Source organism: Harpia harpyja, chromosome 12 (assembly GCF_026419915.1).
Source record: "Harpia harpyja isolate bHarHar1 chromosome 12, bHarHar1 primary haplotype, whole genome shotgun sequence".
Classification (NCBI taxonomy): domain Eukaryota; kingdom Metazoa; phylum Chordata; class Aves; order Accipitriformes; family Accipitridae; genus Harpia; species Harpia harpyja.
The window spans coordinates 24,495,223-24,520,511 of NC_068951.1; the positions used below are offsets into that span (position 1 = coordinate 24,495,223).

The window sequence follows — 25,289 nt, forward strand, 5'->3', positions numbered from 1 at the left end:
TGGGGCCGGAGCCGGAGCCGGAGCCGGAGCCGGCGGGTCCGTGCTTCCCCGCGCTGCTCTCCCACCGTCAGCATGAAGGTCGAGTTTGCCCCCATCAACATCCCCCTAAAGAGGAGGATCCAGACAATCGCCGTGCTGCAGTGGATCTTCTCCTTCCTCCTGCTGGGTAACAGCCTTCCTCCTTGCTGCCCTTGCCCCAGAGAGAAAAGGGAAAGAATCGGCTTTTTCCTTAACCAGCGTCACCCGTGGGCATCGGCCTGTGTCACTCCACGTGGGAGGAAAGGTGCCCAGGTTGCGAGCGGCTCCCTGGCTGTTCCTGGGCGGGCGAGAGCATCACACTTCTGGGCTTGGGCCTTCTCTTCCCTGGAAGCTCTGGATGGCTTTTTCTCTTTTGGGGGATCTATTTCTTTCTATGGGTTCTTTTTCAAATATGATCTTAAAAAGCTAGTGACTGCGTCTTCTTATTGAGACGCCCGCTAGGTTTCTGACCACTAACAACTTTTTGCTGAACGTGAGCATAAAGGCTGGTACATGAGTAATGCTGTTTTCATTACCAATTTTGTAAAGTAACTATATACTGCAGTTCAATAAAATTCTCATTTAACTAGGTGACGAAAATTAATAAGGATTGACAGTGAACTAGCTTAAATGCAGCCACTTCCTTATGTTTATGAAAAGTGTCTGTACATGCTTTAAGAAAGTGTTCTTAACAATTTTACTTGGTAAACTTTTTCCTCTGATTATTCCTCTGTAGTGAATTTTCCTAATTTCTTAATAGACTCCTATCACTAAACACCTGTTCACAGCAGCAGATCTTATTCTCATGGGTAGTTATGTTGAACTTGATAAAATGAGTCACTTGATAAGGTAAGCTAAGCCTTAACTCTCTGGGACCAGATCAATGGAAGCGATTATTGAACAGTCAGAGTGGAACAAAACTGTTCCGAGGTGTAGAGCAACTGACTACTTGTGCATTACTGGAAACGTTGGAACGCTTTACAATCATCTATGCTTTAGGACTTAACAAGGAGGAAAGGAATGTGCGCATATCTTCCTTGTATATCTTGCAAATACAGTATCATTCAGATGGTGGTCTGATGTCTTTCAGACAATTTTTTAGGTTGTTAGCCCACACCTGAAAGATTTGGGTGTGTGGGGGAAGCATGGAGAGTGTGAAGCACCTTCGCAGATTTATCCCTAGCACTTGGCTGTTTTGTTACCTCCAAATTATATGTGGTTGGACTATAAACAGTTCATGTTTGTGGCTATGTTGTAAATAGCCTGTGCTTTTAATTTTCTGTTATTGAGTTAGATCTTGGCATATGCCATTATTCCAGTCTAATGATAATGCAGCTGTTCAGTGGCAATGGAAGGAAACAATTTTTTTATCCTAGCCTGGTTGGTAACAATGCTGCTGCAGAAAATCACATCCTTCTGTGCTTACTAGAAGTGATTGGGCTGCAGAAAATCCACTCTTGCTGGAGTTCAGTGGGAGAAGTAGGCAGCTGTCTTCTGCAGCTGGCACTGCCTGGGAATAAATGTCAAGGAAAATCAAGAAGGAACTGGTCTTACGGCTGGTTACGTTGAATATAGTGAGTGTACATGATCGTGAAAAAAATCTGTTTGCAAGAGTGCTTGAATTTTCGTAGACAAATTGATTCTAATAATAATCATCTGCTTGTGCTTTCATGGGGATGTTTATCTTTAGAGCTATCCAAGGTCACCTTGTCATTTTGTAGGCATACCCTTTCAGTCACAGGACAGTCGGAGCGATCTGGCCAAAAAGTTTCACTTAACACCAGGAAAATTCAGATGGCTGAATCCTAAATGACTTAAAGAAGTTAAAAATGGATTGGTTTCTGACATTCTGGATTGCCATTATGTCTGGATTTTTCAGCCTTTTTTTGGTCTGCTGAGCAAAGTATGGAAACGTCGTTTGTTTGTAAGCTCTTTAGCTCTGAAGTGACACTTTGAAATTAGGCAGGGCATGCCCCAGTGCAAGTGAAATATTGTTGTCAGTTCATCACAGGATAGGCTGGAGGCGTAGGTGTTGTTTGGGAGTTGGTATATGGCTGGAACTAGTTTATACCAAGCAAGATCTTCTGTAGATTCAGTCTTTCTTAGGTAGAAATATCTGCAAGTGAAAACATGAACAGATAACGCCATATGATAACTAATGATTCATTATTATAGATATAGGGATTTAGTTTAGAGCAGTGAATAAATAGGGTACTGGCTCAGTTCCTAAAGTTGTCCATCTAGGTATATGGTGAGATGCCATAGCTTAATAAAATGGACCAATTGGACTAACAGATAAAGTAAGATAACTCTAAAAATCAGTGCCCTGAAAGACAAAAGCTGAATTGGGTAATGATATCCTTTAAATCTGGGAAGTGACATGTGAAAACATGATTTGGCACACAGAGTAAGCCATAAGGGGAAACGTGAGTCTATTACAACTTAGAATCCATAATGTGACTTGGATAGAAGAGTCTGAAAATCAAGCATTGGTTTTATCTTCCTGGCTGAGATCCTTAAGAGTAGCTGAATTTAATGTAAAAAGGACATTGTGGTGGTCTTTGCCCATTGCTCTCCAGGCTTGCTTTGTCGTATTGCGGTGTGGTTTTCTGAGACTGTGGAATTCACGATTGAAAATGCCCTCTTGCTTGCGTGACTAGAGGCTACTCACAAGTTGGCCTGAAATATATATATATATGCAATAGTTGTTGTAGACTGTGAATCTCACCGCCACTTGTAGAAGGACCGAATCAGTCAACGAATACTGAAAAAATAGCTGCAGTAGCATGGTGCAAACAAGAAGATTCTGCTTCTTCGGACAGCATGCTGGCATGGGCTGGGTCTGCACTCAGATACATTGCTTTTTCTGTAGAGGGTAGGCAGAATAAACATGCCTCTGCCTCAAAAAAAGCTGTACAGATGTGCACAGAATTTCATTACATACAAAAGGAACCTCTTTAAAATTCTGGGTGTAAGTTCCTGTGCTTCCCTGCTCTGTTCTGCAAGCTGCCAAAGTTTGCCCTCAAGCAGAAAAGACAAGTTTTCATTGTAGCAGTGGTTCTTCTGCGAGTTATCCAGGGGTATGACAGCAGAAGCAAAAATAAGTTCTGAAACACTGTGATCTGTATCTAAGAGCTTCTGGATTAGACAAGAGAAATGCCCATCTAACAGTTTCCCACCGTGTGCCAGCTGAAACCGCCATATAGTTTCCCATCTCATGTGCTCTAAGTGCAGCAGGCTAAAATAGTTCAAGTAAAGTCCCATGAAAAAGGCAAGTGCTGGCTTCCTTCTTTTAAAAGAAGAGTGGTATCGGCCTGGAGTCTAGAAGACTAAAGCTATGAAAACTGAAAAACAGGAAATGCTAAAATGATGCTGTTTCTTGCCATATTAAGCAGAAATCCAAAACAGCTTTAGGCTGAAGCATAATTTCAAGTCATTAGCATTTTGCTGCTGAAACAGCACATATATGAAGTTTTGCAATTTCAGAGTACCTACTTTGGAAAAAAAGCTGAAACAGAAAATATTGGTAGATGTAGTTTTATGCCTGTAATTACTGTTATTAGAGGTTCAGCAGCTTGGCCGGGGGCTGACAGTCCGGGGGCAGGTCTGGCCCTGTTCCAGGCTCGTGCAGCACCCACATTGTGTCTGCCCATGAAGCTGTGTGCTGATAACCTGCCTGTGATCTCTCTGTGCCCTTGTTCCAGGCCAACCCCAGGCAGAAAGTCACCTGGAGAAATGTAATCTCCAAGCTTGAAAGTGCTGCTAGACCGACTGGAGGCAAGAGCAAAGAGGTTCCATCACTCCCATTTTTGTACTGTAGGTTTTATGGTACATATACCCCAAAGAAATTGGGACTGTCAATGAATGCAACAGGTGTCACTGGTGTTTAGCATGACATCTTTGTTGTCTTTTTCTTAAGAACTTTGAATTAATTTTGCTGCAGTTAGTAGTATGTCTGATATGCCCCTGTTAGAAACCACTGTAGGTTTTCTGTTTCTCGCACAGTAATTGAGCAGCGATTTACCCTTGGTATGTAAGCATGCTGCAGGGGTGAGCTGCGTGCCTCGGTACTGCACATCTGTGAGTGCAGTTCAGTTTGTATCGGGAGGTGATCAGTACCTAGGCAGGAGGTAGATCAAAGGGCTCATTTTAAGCCAAAACAACTTAAACAAGGAAAAATTAATGAGATTCAGTTTAAGTCCTGCTTTGCAGGTGCTTTAGCCTTTTGTTTTTCTTCCTCTCTAATCTGCGCAAATCAAAGGACAACGTTTTGGAGAAAATAAAGCTAGAAGGTGAGTTGGTGAGCCTCTCCCCTGCCAGCTTCTGTGCATTTGATGTGAAAAGGGACAGTGGAATTTGAGCATGTACAAAATCAAATGCAGAACTAGGTAACTTGGGTGGAGTGATGGTGTCTTGGTGCAGACAATGAGAGATGGAAATGAGAGAGAGTTTAACCCTATGACAAGGATACCAGGATTTTGTTTTGAGGCAAGGTAGTGGTGGGGGAGAATGATGCATCTTCTATGGTTCACTTTCTAGGTCCAGCAGTGGCGTGCTGGTCGTCTTAGTGGGGACCTAGGAAGGGACTGTTGTGCGTGCACCCCTGTGTTTATTTGCAAAATACTTAATAATACAAAATCAGTACATAATAAAAGGTATACTTTAATGTGCGTGAAGCCACAAAATAATATGCTAAAGACATTGGTGTGTATTAAAGTACATCCTGTTCTCTGGTGATTAAACTCCTGTGCATGTAGCATGTAGGGTGAAGCACTCTGTTAATTGAACTTGGCTGGAGACAGTTTTGAGTTGTGGATCTGGCTTCCCCAAAATAATAGAAATGATGAAATATTTGCCACAGAGTGAGATATTGCTGCCGGAGTAATAAGTGACTCAAGTGTTGAGAAAGCAGGTGTCAGTGTAATGTGCTAAAGCAAAAAATAACCTTTTCCCCAAATATGTCACGATGTTTTGTTATCTGGTGCTGATTTAATTCATCAGCTGTAGCTGGCTAACTAAAACGGTCTCATTCTTCCTCAAAGCCATTTTTAAAAAACATTCTTTTGATACCTAAGAAAACTCAGCTAAGCTCTATGAGCCTTTCCTAGCAAGCTGGCTGGGATCGCTACTTGTTTTTGTCAGTCTGTATTCATCTATCCATGAAGCTTATTGCTGGCCCATGGGCAGGGACTGATGTGTGATCACAGAGAATAACAGGGTACTTACAGATGCTTGACTGACTAGTTTTTCTAGGAATGCTACCTCTGTTACGTACATCTTAGGGAGGGAATTTAACCATGTCTCCGTGTATATTTGTTTGTATCTCTCAAGAGTAAGAAGAGAAAAATGGCTGTGCTGTGTCAGGCCAGAGGCCCTGGCTTGGCAGCCTATATGTGAACGTAACTGGGTGTGGACGCCTAAGGAGAAATAAAAGAAACAGGAAATATGTAGCCTAAATTTGGCATGCTGTCTCAGGATTTGGTAATTAGTAACTTGGGGATTTACTGCATCCAGACCACCCTATCTACAAGTCAATAGTGCCTAATGCTCCGTATCTCTAGTTTATCAATATTTGCCAATGGAAGGTCTGCTTGCTTGGGAACCAGAACCAAATTCCAGAGTAAACAAGCCTTTAAACCAGCCTCCAAACCTTGGCATCTGAGGGTTTGTATTTGTTATTGTAGTAGTGTTGAAATGCAGCTCCTTTGATAGGAGTGCTCAAATATCCTTGTGACTGGGGCTCCCAGTTGTGACCAATAAACTGACATAGGACCTCCTCTACAGGAGACTGATATGTATTCAACAAATGCTGACCTCCTTACCACCTCAGTCCTGAAGATGGCTACCAAATTCCTGTGGGCTTCAACAGTTTTCCAGTTAGTTTAAATAAATTCCTAGCTTATTCTTTGCTGGGGAGTCCATATCTGTCATGGGTGAGAAGTGGTAGTAAGTTCCTCTGCTTCTGGTGGAAATCTGTATATTGACAGAATAGCACAGACTAGTAGGGTCTAAACAGGATAGTTCTAACATTATGACTTCATTTTTTAAAAAGAGACTTTCTACATAAAAGCTGCAGAGCAGTACTCTGCAGAGGCATGAACTTGCTTACTGTTGCCTTGGCAGGTTGCCTCCTCTTAGGTGTTGCCTGTTGTCTCAGGTGTTCCTTTGGTGGGACACTTGGAGTCCATTTGCTGTATGTGTTACATTTCATTTAAGTTTCTATCCCTTTCTTTACGATTTATAAATAATTTAGAAAGCATTTCCAGAAATTAAGGCTGATTTTAATTTTTTTTCCTTTTCTTCTAATGAAAGAATCCACTAAGCAGGGGAAAATCTTTTTTTTAGTGCTAAAATCAACTTATCAGTGGTACCTTGAGGGATAATAGAGAGGAGCAAATGTTCGTTAGGGACGAAAACATCGCTGTGCAATTCTCCTTGTGTGTTGCCTCCAATGTTCTGTTCCTCAGGCACCCAGCTCAGAGGCATTGCTGCACTGAAGACTACAGGTGAGGAAAGGACTCTTCTGTTGTAGGTACATCGCTGTGGTTGTTGAAGAATATGCCATCTTTCATTTTTTTTCCCCCGTGCCAACAGATGTAAGAAATGAGCTTTTCAGCTTGCTTTGTGTATTGTTATGCACATGCACTCATAAAGCCCAGAGAAGTATAAATATTAAAAATAGCATTTCTACCTGTGTATTCACTAGAAAGCCAGTGTGATAAAGATGTTCTGATTATCATGTCCTTTGTGTGATGAGGTTCAAATTGCTGAACTCTGAAAGTCTCCAGCTCATTTAAGACATAGCAGCACAACATGCTTAGAGAAAGCTTTGCTAAGAGCATGTGGGAAACAGCAGGAACTGGCTCATAGTTCAGACCTGAGTTGTCGAGCAGTCTGGAGGTCTCAGTGCAGACTGGTTTGCATGGCTTTATGGGGTATTATGGAGAGCCTGTAGTGCTGGCTGGATTGAGACGAGCACCCTGGCCGCCTAGGATACACTGCACTGGCCAGACGTGATCTGTGACTGCTCTGAGGGTAATGGGAGGCTTTTCTTCTAGTGGAGAGTCTTAGATTTGGTGGCCCTCACAATAGATATTATTCAAACATTTTTGACTGCTTAGTAACTGCAGATGCATTTGGCGCTTCCAATTGCTGGGATCACCTGTATTTCCTCACGTAGTGTGCTGTTTTCCTACTTCCTACCTCTGTGGTATTTAACTATTTTATGAATTTGGTGCCCAGAGCTGCAAACTCAGAGCCTATTTATTGAGTAAAGCATCAGGTGTTGAAACATAATTGGGCAGGATGGCTGCCTGTGCTGCTAGCTAACTTTATGTATAATATTTTTCATCGATTTCTTGCAACAGGTGATTATCTGCATGTGGTAAATGGGGAAATGGAGGAAAAGAGACTCACCAATGTTAGCTGGCAAACAGGATGTTCAGAGTCCCATGGCAGGGATTTGTCTTTCAATCCATATTTCCTTTTTCCCCCACTGTTCCAATACACCACAGAAATATTTTCAAAGCTTTAATTCAAGTTGAAGCAAAAAATTATGCTTACAGTGTAGACTGGAACTACATCTAAGAAGGCAATGATATAGTAAAGTGACAAATTCCAAGTTATTCACACTTTGCCTGGAATTTTTTTATGAATTTAGGTAAAGTGGTTGTCATTTATTTACTCGCTGTCTTCTCTGAAGGAGAAAAATCTGGGCTTGTGTTTATAGGTTCGTTGGTTTTGAGTCATCAGTGTTTAACTCATCTTGCAGGCTGTGAATGCGTTGAAATAATGAGGAGGTATGGTAAAAGGAATTTGCTTTGCATGTCTCATTGTGAATGCAATAATAAATCGGCTTTGTCCTACAAGATGCTGAGCTCCCCTTAGGAAGTGCTGACAGCATACTTACCTCCCCATAACTTACATGCACACAAGAACGTGTTCTAGCTAAAGCAAAGCAGTGAGCTTGTTGATCTTGTGTATGTTTCCCTGCATAGTATTAAATACTGCTATCTGGCACTTCTCACTGCTGATTTAATTAGCTCTCACAGCAAGGATGCTTTGATCCAAAGCACCTTTCAGCCATTTGGCTAGGAAACTGATAGTAAAACACCATGTGATTCTGCACTGAGCCAAAAGTCCTTCTGAAAGGGAGGGTAGGAAATATAAATACTTAGCAACTTTTGCGTAACAACTTGAAATTAACTGATTTATGGCAATTAAAAAACCTTCTCATTCAAACTTGGACCGTGAACCTTGGCATCCTGTCCAGATTAGCATTCCTAGAAATGTCTATAGTTTCAGGATCTCTTCTTCAAAGAGCAGGTAATGACTTTTCCTCAAAATATTCCTGTGCCCTATCTTAAGTGTTGCTGGTGTGGGATTCCCAGTGAGTTCTCCCTCCGAAGCAGTGGAATGAGTGTCATCTTTCACCTGTGTTACTCGTCCTGCAATAACGATGTTCCCTAGAACTCATTGTTGCAGCTTTGGGGAGTTTTCCACATTGACTTTGGAAGTCTGTGGGCCTCAGTTAGCTGTGGTATTTTTCTAGGGCTCTTACTGAAGTGTTTCTCTGTGCAAGGCCGTGGTTGCCTGTTTAAGCAGGAAGAAATGAGCTTCTGTACTGATGGTACTGAAGAATGGACTATCCTTCAAAAAAGTAGATTTGATCCTGCTTCTGGTTTTGTTTATGGTTGTTCCCTTCTCTCTTCCTCGGAGCAAATGCAATTCCTTATTTTTCTGCTCCTTCCCTGCCAGAAATGGGAATGTTCATCCCTTTCTTTCCTACTTAATCTAACCAGCACCTTTGCTTGCTCTGTCTGCTACTGGATTCTCCAGTAGTTCTCAGTTATGCCATGACAATGTATCAATTTCTGCTCTTAAGGCACAGTCAAACTAGGCAGAAGGGCAAGTTGGCTGAAGTTCAGAAAAAATAAGTATTCAGGTTGGAGGAAACACAAGAGCTCCCATAGACCAAGTTAAGCTCTCAATTTCAGCAGCTTGAAACCTGCTTGGTATAGGGAATCTGCTCTGAGTTTTCAATGCCCAAATAATCTCTCTCTTGAATCAAGCTGATCTTAACTAGGATGAATGGTTTTTACTGTTGGTCCATCTGCTTATTTCAAAGTTATCTGTTCTGGTAATATTTACGTTGTGTTAGCCAAATTATTGCCTGATGTACTTCTGTTATTTACTTACGTATTTAGCTCAATGTGTTTCACTGGTGTAACTCCTTTTAGGAGGTAACAGGATATTGCCCTCATGAAAGCCAGTCAATTGTGGGACATATGAAATACCACAGAAAAACACCTGTTTCATAGAACTCTGCCTCTTGAGACTTCCAGTGAGGTCTGGGTCCTGTTTTGCTTGCCAGCGGATAAACACATGATGTTAAAGCTCTGGCTCCCTTGCAAACCTGGAATTCAGCATCTGCTGGATTACTCTGATCTGTGAGCCTGATGCATTTTGTTCACAAGACGTCATAGCGAGCAGGCTGCTGCAGGGTGTACTGCAGGGTGTACTACAGTGTGGAGAGCAGCAGGTACCGCTGTACTGCGCTTCAGCCGACTCCATCCATAGCTGCTTGAGTTGCAGCGAGAGTGCAAAATTCTGCAAGTCCTAGAAAGATCAAGTTTCCATAGGGAGTTTCTCTGAATAATTATTTCAGGGTTGAGCCCCAAAGTAACACATTGTGTTTAATCAAACAACTTTTTCTGGCTCTGAATTGTGTATAATACACTTCCTATGTAACATCTTACTACAGTAACAATACAATTCTTATTAGCCTGGGTCTGAAAGTATCAGGACTTAATGTGTTCCCATAGCAATGGTGAGCTTCCACTTACAGTGACATGTTTAGAGGCTGAAGTGAACCTCTTAATGGTTTTGGTCTTGTCTAGTGCATCTTCTTGGCCAGTCACAGAGCACTTTTCACAGGGAGTAGAACTACCATCCCTATTTTATAGGTAGAGAAGTTAAGAAACACAAAGGGAAAATGATTGCCTGACACCACTCTCATTAGAAAAGAGATCTTGCTGTGCCCCCCTTTCCCCTCTTTCCTTCCTCAGCTCTCCTCCCTTCTCGCTCACTGGAGCGTCACATCTCTGTTAGCTCTTGTTGTCTCCTTTTATTCTGCCTTAGGTAAACCAGATGCTCTCTACCAAACATTAGTGTTCACTGTCACCACAGGGAGAAGACAGCTGTGTTGGTCCTCAGCTCATGCTTTTGTTTTATTAAAGTAAACCAGCATCATCTTAGGCTTATGCATCCAGTTGTGCAGTAGAGTAAGAAATACAGACCGAGGTGATACACCCTTGTAGGTGTTTCACTCTCAGTGTAACAACATTCACACAATGTGGAATAAGCTAACTTCAATTTGTATGCGTTTTGAGTAGCACCTGTAATAACAATATCAGGGCTGGGAATTCAAGGTCTTAAAAGGAGACAGGTGTGATTAATGCTTGCTATGGTTTCCTTTTTTGTTTCTCGTAGCAGAGTTCTGCTGTGGATTCTTTGTGATCCTGATCCTGGGCAACTTCTGGTTCCTCGCTGTTCTGTACCTGCTGTGGCTCTACCTTGACTGGGAAACACCATGCACAGGGGGCAGACGGTCCCAGTGGGTCAGAAACTGGACTGTTTGGAAGTACTTTAGGGAATACTTTCCCATTCATGTGAGTAAAGGGTTTCTCACAGAACTGTAAACATTGGAACAGAGACAGCTTGAATAGCTATGAGCGTGGACAAATGTCTAAGGCTCGTCTTTTGTAAAATTCTAATACTTCCTCCAGGGTGAACTTCTTAAAGCATGGGAAGTCTGAGATTTAGTGACAAAAAGGGGCAGGGGCTGATTTTCTACTTGGACTCTTGTGTCACAAGATAATGCCTCAGCACAGTAAATGCTAGACCCGGTATCTTAAGACACATCTATTTAAACTTTGTTCAGCTGTGAAACGGGACAGTAGTTTAAAGTGCTCAGAAGGACATGAATTGTCATCAGTTCTGTGTCCTGTCAATGTGCAATCTCCATACTTGTTTTTTGAGAATCCTTCTGAGGTAAGTATTATAATGTCCCCCACTGTCTCTATTTTTCAGCTTATAAAAACTTCAGATCTGAATCCAAATCACAACTACTTACTTGGCTTTCACCCTCATGGGGTCCTCGTAGCTGGAGCCTTTGGAAACTTTTGCACCGGTCCAAGTTTCAAAAATTTATTTCCTGGGCTTACTCCATATCTTCATATCATGCCCATCTGGTTTGGCTGTCCTTTCTTCAGAGAATACATAATGAGTGCTGGTAGGTAAAAGATGTAAAAGCAGAACATCTCAGCTGTTGCTCTGTATTATAGCTTCTGCTTCAAATGTAGGGTCTATTCCTGTGCCTATAAATGGTAAGTACTTTCACTTCAGAAAGATCAGCGTTGGTGCTAAATTAAACCTCTGTTTTATGATGAACTGTTGTTGCAAAACAATTTGTAAGGTTTTATTAATAGTTTTGTTAAACTATATCACTGAGCTTTTTTTCTTTCTGAAAAAAAATTGCTGTTTTTCCCTTGACCTACGAGACAGCAGTACTGAGTACCAGTTATTTATGAGAAGAACATATTAATTTATAATGTTATTTAGTCATTGCACAGACACTTGTAAAACAAATTGAGGATAATCTCTTACCTGAAGGGCTTAAAGTCCTACTCATTACAAATATCTTTCTAGTCAGAAGTTAACTACCTACTTCTGACTGAGGTCCTATGTTGCAAATTTGTGTAATTTTAGTAGAGATATAAACTCTAAAGATGGAACCTTTTTTCTCTGTTCTGAGTAGCACTTGTCATAAAGAGGTGATATTCATGACTGGTACTGCAGTAATAAAAGATAAAAATAACAAGCAATAAAGTTTGGGGAACAGAAGAATGTATAATGAAATCAGGACTAGTGTTCCCCCCCAGTGGTTTAATACAGGAGTTATTGTACTTAAATTCATTAAACTAGAGCATTTAAGTAAGTATGGTCTGGTGCACAAGACTAGGTTTGGGAGGCAGATCTAGCTCTTATTCCTGACTGCACCACAGATGCTGTGATCTCAGATAAGCTATTCAACTGCTCCATTTGTAGAAACATGCCTAGCATGTTGTTCAGGTTAATATCAGAATTGCATATCCATGTATACTCAACATGCCAGAGAATGCCTTTCCATGCAAATATTATTTCTGAGGGGATTCTTTCAGGCTTGTAAAGTGAAGGAATTGGCAGTGGTGGAAGATGACAGTTTTAAACACTGCCTAGCCTGGAAGTCACGTTTACATGTTTTTGGCATCTTGACCCATAGGAACAAATATTTACCTGCTAGATGAGAAACAACTTGAGTAAAAAGCATGCTAAAGAATAGTCAGCATTGTAGCTCATTTTTCACAGGTATGTAGCTGATAAACCAGAGGGGACCTTTGGTATAATGCAGGTTATCAGTCAAATCATAAAACACTTGCAAAATCTTCCATCTACTGAAAGCCATGCTCCTAGCACATTGCTTCATCTCCTAGTCTTTTGCTTCCTGTTTCCGAAGCCTGCCAGGCTGCAGTTGTCGTCATCGGGAAGAGCAGTTGCAGCACTACTGAGCTGCTGAGTGGTGAGCGGGGAACAGTGCCCTGCATGTGGGCTGACATCTCTGCTTCAGTGGGGAGATAGATTTGTCCTGGGGAAAGACAGTGGCTCTTGCTTTCTCTTCCAGAGAAGATGCATGCCGATGGGTGAACAAGCATCACTCAAATTATTTGTGAGTCTCGGGTCAGCTGCGTTTGTCAGAGTAACAGTGACTGTGAAGACATACACGGCAAATGGAAGTAGCTTTTTACTGAGGTCTGAACTTGCTGCAGTAGGAAGCAATTCCTCGTGGTGGCCAGCTGTCAAAACTAGATCACAATCATCTTGCCTTTCTTGTGAGATTTTCATAATCCATGTTGTAATGTCCCTAACAGGAAAAAAAGCAGACGGGTAACAGGAGATGAAGTCTTTGCTTAGCATCCAAAAGAGCACGCTTTGATACCAGCCCTGTAAAAACCACCAACAACGCAGACTAGATTTGATCTCTAAATTGTCATTTAGAACGTATTAATGCAACATAATGTAATTAAATGTGGCTTGTGGGTAAATGGGACCACTGTCAGCCTTTGAAGTAAAACTTAGGGCACAAAGGAACTCTGGAGGGATCGGGTGCATATCTGTTAGGGGATTTTCCAAAGCGCCAAGGTCAGGCCAAGGCCTAAGTCGATGTTAAAGGCTTGTACAGCAGTGTGCCTTTGGTTAGAAGTATTAGGAGTACCAGGAAAGCTTAATATATTCTGCTATTTTAGCCTAAATAGATTGATGAGTGCCAGGTCCTGGTTACCAGAGAATGAGCTGATGTAGTCATTGGGAATGGTACACGTGAGCCTTTTCTGCTTCTTTGCTGCTGTCATGCCATTGCCTTAGATGGTGCTGCTGCTTTATAGCTTTGAAAAGAAAGAAGGGGATCAGCTTGGCACTGTAGATCCATGTTTGAGTTCACAAGTCCTCTATTCATTCTGTTAAACCCTCTGTGCCTGTGTTTATGTGCACCTGCTGTATGGCTTTAGCTGCTGCCTCTCAACAGTATCTGCTGCCATTCAACTCTTCCGTTCTCGGGCACAGAATCTCACTGAGGGGGAGTTAAGCTGGCAGAAGAGCACACTCTTCCCTGAAGATCTCAAAACTCCTGTGATAGGCAAACAGCATTTAGCTCATCAGTGTGAAATCAAAGGACTTACCTAAGACCAAATCAGTTGCAGAGTGAGGGTGTTGAAACCAAATCTTTGAACTCTGTCCTATGCTGTAATCATTTTGAAACATCATTTAGATATTTAAAAATATTTCTTAAATTCCACTGTACTTATACATGAAGATCCAGTGGTCACTCTTAAAATGTTTGTTCCTGCAGGAATGGTTTCTGCATCCAAGGAGAGTGTCTCGTACGTGCTGAATAATGAAGGAGGTGGCCACGCATCCATCATTGTGATTGGAGGAGCAGAGGAATCTCTGAATGCACATCCTGGAAGTTTAACTTTGAACATCCTCAAGAGGAAGGGCTTTATTAAAATGGCCTTGAAACATGGGTAGGTTTCCCATCTGGGCTGCTGTAGTAAGCATGCTTTGAATACAGATTGATTCTTAAATATAGTTCATATTATATAGTAAACTCATAGAATTAGAATTTGAAAGAGTTACTTGCCTAAGAACGTGCAGATGTCTGGCATAGGAGCCAGTCTGTCCACCCAGATCCAATCTGGGAGTGTTGCAAACTTCCTTTGACTTTCATAATTTATAAGGAGTAGGTGTTATTAGCATATCTTGGTGTTTTGTTTCAGTTGTTTTTTGCACTAGCAAAGAGTAAGAATTATGAAACAATATTAGTAAACCTTGGCTGTTACTGCTGAGTGGAGCAGACATTCTGTTTTCTGTTCTGTAAATTTAAGTTATATTAAGTTAGAATTTTCTTATCATTTTAAGCAAACAAAAAAAAAAAGAGAGAAAGCTATGCCCTGTTTTATTAAATCTCTGAAAACTGTGGTCTAGGAAGACTCGTTTTCACCTTTATTCTAAATACTTTCTTTTGAAGATTGTTATTTGCAAAAGTAAGTTTCTGGGAATTTTTGATGAATATATCAAGAAAAACTAGCTTACTTTTTACTATCAGCCATCAGTGTGTAACTAAACAGAGATGGTATTAATATCTTTTGAGATATTTACATAGTATAAGCTATTGCGTTTGTTCTGGACTGGTCTAGATGTCTTTTATACTAGAAATATTGGAACCAATGACTTGTTCCTACTAAGCTTTCTGAACAGTTCCCAGGATTATATATTGACATGCGAAGCAATGAGAAAAAAATATTTGTCTTGAGAAATTTGTAACAGTTTTTTAAGCTATTAACTGGAAAAAAGGTGGTCTCTGAGAAGAAGCACTCTGTTTTCACACAGGATGCTAAGGTCCATTTTTCCTAGAAACTATTCTGTATCAAAATTCCAAGAGGCTTTCTTATACATATCACTAGGAGTCTCATAAAGGACCTGTTCTCCAACAGAAAGTAACATTTTGGTCTAATTTGTACCCAGAAACAGCACTTGCTTATTTAAATTAGGACTTCAGTGCCTAAATGAGTCTTCACTCAATTTCTGCTCAACTGCTGATTGATCCAGTGGGATCCTAAACACTATTAGTAGCTTTTTATTTTTTAACCGTAAAGTTTAGAAGAATATTTAGGTGCCTTTTTTTTGAGCATGTCCATAGATGTCTGATCTGTCAGATCAAAGGTTGGTGTTTATTTCTCATCTAAACTGATTTGGATTGAGAAACCAGATACACCTGTGCCTCTCATGGCCTTGATTTCAAAAGCATCCCCAACACACAACAAGAAGATCAGGACACAAAACACAGGAATAGCCACTTCTTTCCTTATGAAGTCCTTTGTTTCAAATGATGGTCCTCCTCTTTAAGAAAGAGGCTTAGTTGTCTGGAGCACTCCACTAGGGTGATAATGCCTGTCTCTGCCCGAGTGACTTGAAACCTACACCTCACACATGGTCACCTTAACCACCAGGCTGCAAGTCATTCTGGATCTGAGCACTGGCAAGAAAAACCACTTCTATGTGAAGTGTAGGAATCCTGACTTCATTTCTATACAGTAGGACTGTGGGACAGTAGGACAGTATGACTCTAGCCATTACAGCTCTTGCAGCACTGTCAGCAGTCCTGAGCTCTTGTCCAAAGACTCTGCATCCAGTAATTGCTTCTGGTTTTAACATTTGGTTTCTAACAATTAACAAAATGTGACATGAGCTTCCAACTCAGGCGGAAATGAAAGGGCAAGAGAGGCTTGCAGGAGGCGGATGAGAAGAACCACCTGCTATCAGTGCCTGCATATGCTTCTGGTGCTTTTGATCTACAGCATCAAATACTAAGAGAGGAAGGGGCAATGCGGAGCCCTGTGCTCTCTGGCCCTGGCTCCTGTACTGCCAGCACAGAGAAGCTGTGGTTCCTCAGCTAGGAACTTGTCAATTGTGGTCTGAACATGTCAGCAGAAGTCCTCTACACTTCTGGAAAAGACATTTTGGTCCGAGATAGTACAGATATCTGATATGAAGTGAAGAAATCCTAAAGACATGATACAAATGATGAATCAGCTAACTTATCTTTAGTTTCACAATCGTAAGTTACTTATTTCTCTGTCTGAACCTCCTACAGAGCATCTTGCAAAAGCCTTTACCAGATTAAAACAAATCCCACAGTCTCAGGGTGCTATTGCACCACAAGATGTTCCTGTTTGTCTTAGTATTGTAGTAAAAAGTAGAGTATTTACACAGCCACGGTATGTACCAGGCTTTCTGGTATTTCCTTTACAGATGGCTGAGTGATATATGCTCTATTTGAGAAAGAACCATTGAGCAGACACCAGTCAGAATAGTGAGTGGGAATGATAGTCTTTGGGGATCCTCAGGCTTGTGAAGCTGTAGAAGCAGTTGTTTTTTCCATACAGGTGGGCTTTGATTGTCCACAGTACTTTCTAGCCAGCTCTGTCCTTAGTGCATCCTCCTCAGGCATTCAGAGCTCTACAGTAATTCATTCCAACAATATTATAGCTAGGAATGCTGCTATTTTACAGTAAGGTTTTTCTCAAAGATAGTGTGGGCTGAATGGAGCCAAGGTATAGAAGCTAAGACTTAAGTAAAGCAAATAAAATACCTCTGTATCCTTCAGAGACTGCTTAGGATTACCCTGCTCTTTTTTCTTTAAAGTGTGTAGAATACTATTTAGTGAAACTAAGCGTTAATCAAAAAGCATATTGCAGTCACAGTTTTAAATATAGTGGCATTTTTGCCAGTTGGAGACAACTGCACTGATTCCATTAGCCTAAGTAGTTTGTCCAGGAGCTAGTCAGTGCCCTTCCTCCCAAGCCGATTCATGAACTGAATAAGAATTCATTAGGCTGTGCTGGAGCCAAAGTGAGTTAGTGTAATTTCTGTGGGTAGGATTTGACCTCTGGTAATAATAGATTAAGGCTAGGGTTTTCGAAGAAGTCTGGAGGAAGCAGGATTTCACTGGGAATTGGACAGCAGAGGAATTTGGCATTGTACTCATGTCTGTAAGGATGTCTGGTTTTTATCACGGTTTTTGTGCTGAAATCAAGTGCATGCATTACTCCGGTCAAAAGGGAGAGGAAAGCCAAGATCTGGTTTTGACACCGCCCACCTGGGAGCATTATAAGGTTAGCAATGAGGCTTCTTTGCTTGCCAAGGGAGAAAATGCAGTGGAACAAGGGTGGACTTGCTGAAATAGTGGTGGATAAGATCATAATCATAGTTTTGATAGATACAATTATTCCTTTTTATGATTATGAGCAGTCATAAAAAGTTGCGATGGGTAGCAACCAGCTTAATACTGCCCAAAAGCTAGTTGTCAGTTATATGCCAATCACTTTTTTTTTTTTTTGCAAACCCAAAAAACTCAAAGCAGCTGCATATTAGAAGAGTTGAATGCCTGTTGCTGATGAAGCCTAGAGCTGCCAAAGCTTTCTGTGCTGGTTATTGTGAAACCGTTTCCATGCTGCTGATGTGAACCGCAGTGCAAGTGCAGGCTGATGTGGGATTCTCAGTGTGTTCATTGTTTTACAGTGCTCATCTGGTCCCAGTGTTTTCCTTTGGTGAAAATGAACTATTCAAGCAAGTTGCAAACCCCAAAGGTTCATGGCTCAGAAATGTACAGGAGAAGTTGCAAAAGATAATGGGCTTTGCTCTACCGCTATTTCATGCTAGAGGAGTATTTCAATACAGTTTTGGCTTAATACCTTACAGGCAACCTATTCATACTGTTGGTAAGTTCCCTGTGCCTTTTCTAATGCTTTTGCAAATGTTTAAAAATGCGTAAGTGTGCTACTAATATCTGTGTAAATTTATAAATCTGTTCTAACAGAAACAATTGGTTACCATGCATCTAAAGCAAATATGTGAAGTTTAAAATTTTTTTTTTTAAATGCCTGTCCTCTCCCAATTAAATGAGGGGATTCTTTTCTCCCATTCCCCTTTCTGTCCCAGGCCAAATCTTACTCTTCATTTGCAGTGATTCACAGGCTTCTATCCTCAGCAATCTTCAAGGAAACCCAAGGGGCTGTCCAGTCTCTACCAGAGGGCTGCAACAGCTCTGGATTCTGGATGCTGCAGTTATTTTGCAAGATGCCTAGCACCTTAATTTCTTAGTCCTGCAAAGAAGCAGCAGCTGGGTATTTCAGCTGATGCACAGCTGTGACAGCGGTGCTCCAGAGCAAGGCTACTGGAAGGAGCTGGTGCAGTCCTGACCCAGTGCTCATCGGGACAGGGGAGAGATGGAGGAGGGAAGGGAGAGGGTGCCTTGCAGCAGCTCTACAGTAGCCCTTCAGTACGCTGCTGCTTAGATGGCATTGCAGCTCCCTAGGGTGTTTCCTTCCCTTTTGTTTTTTTTTCCCCATGGAAAGATCTGTTCATGTTTAATTGAGGGCATGCATGCCATGTTGACAGGCAGTTTGGAAAAGAGTTTTTTCCCCAAAAGCTTTCATCCCTGGTCATCTACTCTCACTGGAGTGTAGGACTGAATGTCTTTTGATTTTTAATGGCTTTAACTAGTGCTATTGACAGCCACAACCTTAAAAAAAGTTGTGCTGGACATCACGCGAAGGGAATAGCTGGCTGTCTATACATTTTAGATAAATAATTTTTAGATAGGTTCTGAGCTGACTGGACTAACGAAGCCTATTTCTACAGAAAAGTAAATTGAGCTTTTCTGGTATTCCACAAGGGACATTTAAGAAGGCCCTCCCTTTAATGGAGGGATGATTTGATTTTAGTACAGATCAAATAAAAATGTTTAAGACAAAAATGTAGCTCTTTTTATGTTAAATTTCATGCAGCTCTGTATCTTATCAGTGCATATAGTTAAATGTTTTAGAAAAGATTGGATTTTTAAAGCCCACATTGTGCACAGGCAGGCTAAAAATGTCACTTATTTTAAAGCCAAAAAGTTTTCAAAGCATTGGAATGAAAGCAACGTATTTTCCTGCAGTTTTTCCTTGGGCTGATGACATCGAGACTGTTCTGAAGCTTAAAATGTCTTTTACTTGGAGGCAAATCTTCATCATTGTAATATTTACTGCAAGGACAGAGGTGGCTAAAGCACAGGAGTGCTTCAAATCAGCAAGACCAGAGTCTTGCAATAGAATTTGCTGTATGATCTCAAGAAATCCCTTACCTTTGGTGTCTCTGTTTCCTCATGTTTGGAAACTATCACCATGTCTCTGCATTCTTGGAGGGGGTCTCAGTATGGCTCAATATGGCTTTGAAAGTGTTAGCTCAGCCCCTGAAAGCTGCAGAGTCATGTTGAGCTCCAACTGAGCTGGTTAGCCGTGTTGACAACGTGGCCGGGTATCGACAAGTTTCCTCCTGGTTCAGAAGCCATGGTTCCTAAAGCAACAAGGTGCAATTCAGCAAAACCAAGGTCTGTGAAGTCTGAGTGTTTTGGGCTTGACAAGTGAAGTACTTTTGTTTTTCCTGAAAATTGTTACTGCTTTTCAGAAATAGAATCAACTCTAAAATATCCAAGTAAGTAGGTTGCTTAAAGCTGCGCAGAAAATTAAAAAGATGAGTACGGTTTCCAATTCCACAAGAAATCTCCACTTTTAGGAGAAGAGACTGCTGCAGAAGGGCTTGGGGGTTGTTTGGTGTTTCCAGTCATGCTTCTGGAAATCTTGTATTGGATGTATATTGATTTCACTCCACCTAAGGTATTGCTCAATCCAGGGCTGGGTTCCCACCCCTAGCCATGTAAAGTCTGAATTTCAGCACTGTGTAGGGCCTGAGAGCTGTTGGCAGCTGAAGCTGCAGCAGGAGCATGCAGAATCAGCCCCTTTGTGGTTCTGGCTAGACTTCCCTTCCCTTTATCCAACACCATCCAATTTGAAGTGGCCATATCTGTTGAAAGGGATTTTCAGGCGTCTCTGTAAAAGCTCATGGGGGTTGTTTTTAACTCTCTGCTTTTCTACAGACTTCCTTTGTAGTCTTGGTCAGGTCTATTAAGCTCTCAGTGCCTCCAGTGCAAGAACAGCTGTCAAAATCTGTGGTGACTGAACACCACAAGGAGGACTGAGATCATGGGAAGCTTCTCTTAGTGTATCACAGGCTTTTTAGCCATAGCTTTTTGCAGAGGAGGAGGCTGCCTTCTGGACTTCTGTGGAATTACCTCCCATGCTCTCGCTCTCGCTCCAACAGAGCAGGTAGCAGGCTTTGCACAGTGCCTGGAGAACATTTCAGTTGGAATGATGTTCGTGGGCAGTGGATGGTTCAGAGACACCTTACAGGTTTGGGGGTTTTATGTGCTACCACTCCCAAGGCTGAGGTAGCCAACAACACTTCTGGCACTGGTGCAGCGATACTCATTTTGAATAAATCAGAAAATACCTGTATTTCCTTCAGTCCTGTTCATGTGGCTGTGTGGTTGAGGGCACCACTGTCCTCTTAGGCATGTCCCTCACATTGGATACCTTTAGTAATCAGAACAGAAGATGGTGAGAAGGTACATTTTTTTAAATGCTGTTTTGAACTTGGGGTATACTACCCCAATGGCAAGACAGCACATAGCCTATGGAATTCTATGTTGAAGTGTAAAATGCTCCTTCAAGTTAGAGCTTAACCCCCTTCTCATTTGCTCTTTTGCTGCCAAACTGAAATGATGGGGTTTTTAAATTCATTTTATCTGAACTTGAGCAGAAGGAAGGAACCAGACCCAGGGCTCAGGTTTGTGAAAGGCAGGATCAGGCCCTAGGGCAAGAGAATTGTGCTGTGATTCTGCCACCTCGTTGGGAGGTGTGGTGGAGCTGTTACAGGAGGGAAAGCAGTTCCACTTAAAAAGAGATATCAATGAAGCTAATGCCGCTGTTGTGTTTGATTTACAGTGGGAAGCCCTATCCCTGTAAAACGGAACTTGAACCCCACCACTGAAGAGATTGAACAGCTACATGCATTGTACTTACAGAAACTAAGAAAATTATTCGAAGAACACAAAAGAAATTATGGGATCCCTGAGCATAAATCTCTCATTTTTGAGTAGCAAATTACAATTTGTAATTCCAAATCTCATGGAAAAAAACCAGTGTATGCTGAAAGATGTCTTTCTTGCAATCTGTATTTTGCAATCTGCAATTATCCTTGTGTAAGGAATAATTTTAAGAAGGGATTATTAGATGATTTATTATCTTACTCTTGGGGGGGGGGGAATCCTTAGGGTGTGAGCCTCGAAGCCAGTGCTGTTTTGAGTTGCCCTTTTATGTTCATCCGTACCTGAAGTGCTAGTGAGAGGCTCCACACAGATGTTCTTACCACCGTGGTACCTAACCCCAGCATGCGATCACAAGCAGGAAGAGTGTAAACCCAGAGAAGTCTTTGATTAGAAGTTGAGAGACTTACCAGCATGTATCAAACATGACATCAGGTTATTCTCTGAATACCGGAAAACCCTGCTGCTCTTTCATAGAAATGGAGGTGTATGTTTTCAGCAGATGGCTATTATAAGCCATTTACATGTGAATTCAAGAATAAATAGGAGCTTTCTGCCCTGAATAGGATATCGGCAAAAGTGGTTTGTCCAAGTTATCGAGCAGAGCAAACCCTCTGTAGGAGAACAGTGTGTTGAGTCCTCTGTGTGCATGTATATGCTGGGTGGTGGAAAGTACTGAATAATGTGACTTTTTTGGACAAGCTGTGCTTTGGATCATCAGTTTGGAGGATGAAGCAGCTTTGTTTGGTAGTTCCAGCCTCGGAGGACGTGGCAGGCACAGGACAGGAGAAGTGTACCAAGGAAGCTAGTATGGGAATCATGTGAACTTTACAACTTGTGCAAATTAAAAATGATCATATGTCAAGCACTTCCACAGAAGGAAGGGGAGGTCTGTTCGTTCAGTCTAGTTCTGAAACTTCACCAAGGAGACGTACTTGATATATGCCTTTTCTTCCCCACTAACAGATGTGGGGAAGTATGTGGAAAGCTGTGCTGCAGTGTGACACAGCTGTAATTGCCAAGGCAGTGTGGGCACAGCTCTAGGGTGCAGCAGGTTAAGAGGGTGCTTTGTATATAAACCAGGTGCCTAAATTGGAGAGAAGGTTTATCCTAGATGTGGATATCCATTTAAGAAAGGAAAAGAAAAAAAATCTTAGCCAAACTCTTTTTCAGTTAAAATGCCTAGGTCTTGGAGTTGATGGTGTGTGAAGAGAATTAGAGCATATTGAATTTTTTACGAGGTAAGTCCTTGTATTTGTAAATGCTTTCTGTCTGCACATGGACTTTGCAGATCTGGTTTTATTGAAGTGTTTGGTTTGCTTTAAGTAGTTTTGGTGCCTGAATTTTATGTCACTTAGGTGCTCTGACAGGACATGCACAGGCTTTAGGCAGCCTGCGGCATCTGCTGCTGGGTCAGTTCTGCACCAGGGTGCTCCAGGAACAGCAGCACTGTTCCACAAAGGCAGTGGACACATTGTGTGCTTGCTGGGCTGGAATCTCCTTAGAAGAAACACAGTTGGGACTTTGGGGAAAAGCTAAGATCTTTTCTTTCCAGAGTTTTAACAAGGTGAAGGTCTTCAAAGAAAAGAGTGGAAATATCTCAACTCCTATGGAGTGGACTCCTAATGAACCAAAGCCAAGTAAATATTTGCCAGACAGAGCGGATGTATGTTGGTCTGTTGTGCTCCAAAAAAACCTCCAGCAACAGGTTGGTTTTCTTAGGAGACCTGTGCCTTCTAGTGCCTATCTGTCATTCAGAGGTGACCAGCACTGGGCCAGTAAATCCTGCTCTCACTTTCTCTAGGCTGACAGATGTCTTTCTGGGAGCCAGGGCTGGAATTCGTGATGCCTGAAGAAGTAGCCCCCTCTTCCCTGACAGACTGCTGTCAGTGTGGCCGCAATTCACTTCTACTTGAGCTTTCTTGGCACCATGTGTGCTTGCCATCCCTTCCCATGCTTTTGCTGCCTGATGATCACTGTGGTGTAGACACCTTACTTCCTCACTCTGTCCATCTTTCCCTGGGTTAAGATCTCTGAAGGACTGTGTATGCATACAAAATATTGAGTGGTGGCTTATTGTTCAGCAGAAATGGGTCTTAAGAGCAGGGCTTGAGAAAAGGAAGCACTGTGACTTGCATGTTTAACATGAGCTTAAGATTGGGATTGTTTCAGCTCTTGGAAGGGCATGTGTCGAGGGAGGTCAAACGTGGCTGGTTTGATACCTGGGAAGAGGTCTGTAGGGTCCTGAGGATTATAGTAGGTGATGAGCCCTGAGTAGTCATTTTTGCTTAGCCAGCTGTGTGAAATTTCCTTTGGATTTGTTTTTTTGGCTGCCTGCCCTGATGAGTAGTGCTGATTATTCATGAAAGAAGTATTTGAAGTCTGTGTCAGACCGTTCTCTCCTAGATCATCTGCTCTAATGAGAGATTTCCTCTCCTTCTCAGTCTGCTCTTTTCCCATTACCTTAATGATATAGAAGCTCAGGATATCAATTTAAAAGCATTAGTGTTGGACTGAGGATGGGAACTAACACTGAATTGTTGTTGATCAAATTAGCCAAAACTTCTAGGGAATATGTGGATACTGATTTTGGGGCAATATCTGGTCCATAGGGTAACCTACAAACAGGCTTACCTCTGAATTCCATGAGAAAATTATCTGTGGGCTCTGAATACCATCCGTAACTGGCACACTTAGAACAAATAGGGATTGTGTTACTCTGACTACTGAAATTTTCATTGCTTTATAACACAGGAAGATGGAGGAAAAAAGAAAACAAAATCTCCAAGCTACTTAAATATATATTGTTGCTCAGTAACTGCTGCATATTACTTATGATGGTCCTTCCAAACTACCTTTTATTAACAAATTGTCTAGCGTATCTAGGACTATTTTAAAATAGAATATCAGTCTCTAAACCTGATAGGCATGATGTCACCTGAGATATTTACCTCTGTATTAGTAAGTGGATTTGTAAAACAGCCCTGCAATACTGAGCTTAAAGAGCCCTGGAAGCTGTAGACCCATTGTGGCTGGTGCAGGCACTAATCCTACCACTGGTGCAGCCAAGAGGAGGCTTCCCATGTTTGTTAGAGTAAGTATGAAGACAAGTCTTCAGCTGCAGTTCATGCTTGACAAAGCAAGAGCAAGCAGCTAGTAGGAATGGTGATACCCCCTTCCCCCAGCTGTGATGAGCAGAATCAGGTAGTGCTCAGATTTCTGGTGGGATGTCCACACTTGTCCACACTTACTGGGGCCTGCTTTGTGCTCTGTTTCTCTTTGTGCCTTTTAATGACAGAGGTAATCCCAGGGAAGCTAGTTATCTATTAACAAGGTAGATGCTCTGCCTCTATACCATACAAACACTGCCTCTCCAATGTGCACACGATGACAATGCCTGCCTGTTCCCTTGTGGGGACAGAAAGTCAATCCTTAAGAGTTTTTACTTTGTGGACTACAAAGCATATTTTACACTTTGTAACTTTTTATGGTACCTGTAAAATATGAATGTCAGTTGTTTCAATGATAGCTGCGGCAAGGAGGTGTGAGATAATAAAGGTTTGTACCAAAGTGTGCTTGTGTTGACTGGAATTCAAATATGCGTCGCTGCTATTGGGTAAGGGCTTCACCCCTCGGACCTTAGGAGCCTGACTGAACTCCAGAGCTCATATTAGACTAGCTATAAGGCCGTGGGCATAACATGCTCAGAAATCAGGGGGGCAGGAAAGATGGATGCATTGCTCGCTGCAGTCTCCTGAGGGATGACGTGAAGCCAGGTTCCTGCTGGCAGTCCCTAAGGGTCTGAGGAAGAAGTGATCCACGGCAGGGAAGGGCTGGGCTGCAGCAGCCCACAACCAGGACCACAGTGCCAACGGGGCACAGCAGGGAAGCTGGAGCACAGGAGGGTGGGCGACTCCTCTGAGGAACTGGTGCAGTAATAGCTTTTGAAGTTGAATTCAACTGAATTTTAAGGATAAGTTTTTGAATTTTAAGTGGAACTTGCATCAAGGAGTCCAAGTCTTAGTATCTGTACCCTAGAAAGAAGAACAAACCCTGCAGAGGCTCTGCTTAACTCTAGGAACCGGGGAACTAAAGAGCTGCTTGGAGTAAAAAAGTGTTGCATTTGTCTGTTGGGAAGAGGAAGACCAGCCACCTTAGAACACTGATGTACTTTAGGTTTTTTTAAAAG

General features: G+C 41.9%; 1 protein-coding gene across 1 annotated transcript; it reads left to right on the forward strand.

The window, feature by feature from the left end:
• Positions 1 to 24,670, forward strand: MOGAT1 (monoacylglycerol O-acyltransferase 1). Its single transcript, XM_052802822.1, has 6 exons — positions 1 to 166; positions 10,510 to 10,688; positions 11,110 to 11,311; positions 13,964 to 14,138; positions 17,695 to 17,894; positions 21,000 to 24,670. Exons 1-6 carry the CDS (start codon positions 73 to 75, stop codon positions 21,152 to 21,154), a joined length of 1,005 nt encoding a protein of 334 aa, XP_052658782.1. The 5' UTR covers positions 1 to 72; the 3' UTR covers positions 21,155 to 24,670.
• The last annotated feature ends 619 nt before the right edge of the window (positions 24,671 to 25,289 follow it).

Excerpts from the sequence above, each read along its gene's own strand:
- MOGAT1 (XM_052802822.1), top strand. The coding sequence starts at position 73 with ATGAAGGTCGAGTTTGCCCCCATCAACATCCCCCTAAAGAGGAGGATC. Across the intron at positions 11,312-13,963 it reads AGAATACATAATGAGTGCTG|GAATGGTTTCTGCATCCAAG; the intron begins GTAGGTAAAAGA and ends TTGTTCCTGCAG. Across the intron at positions 17,895-20,999 it reads GCAACCTATTCATACTGTTG|TGGGAAGCCCTATCCCTGTA; the intron begins GTAAGTTCCCTG and ends TTTGATTTACAG.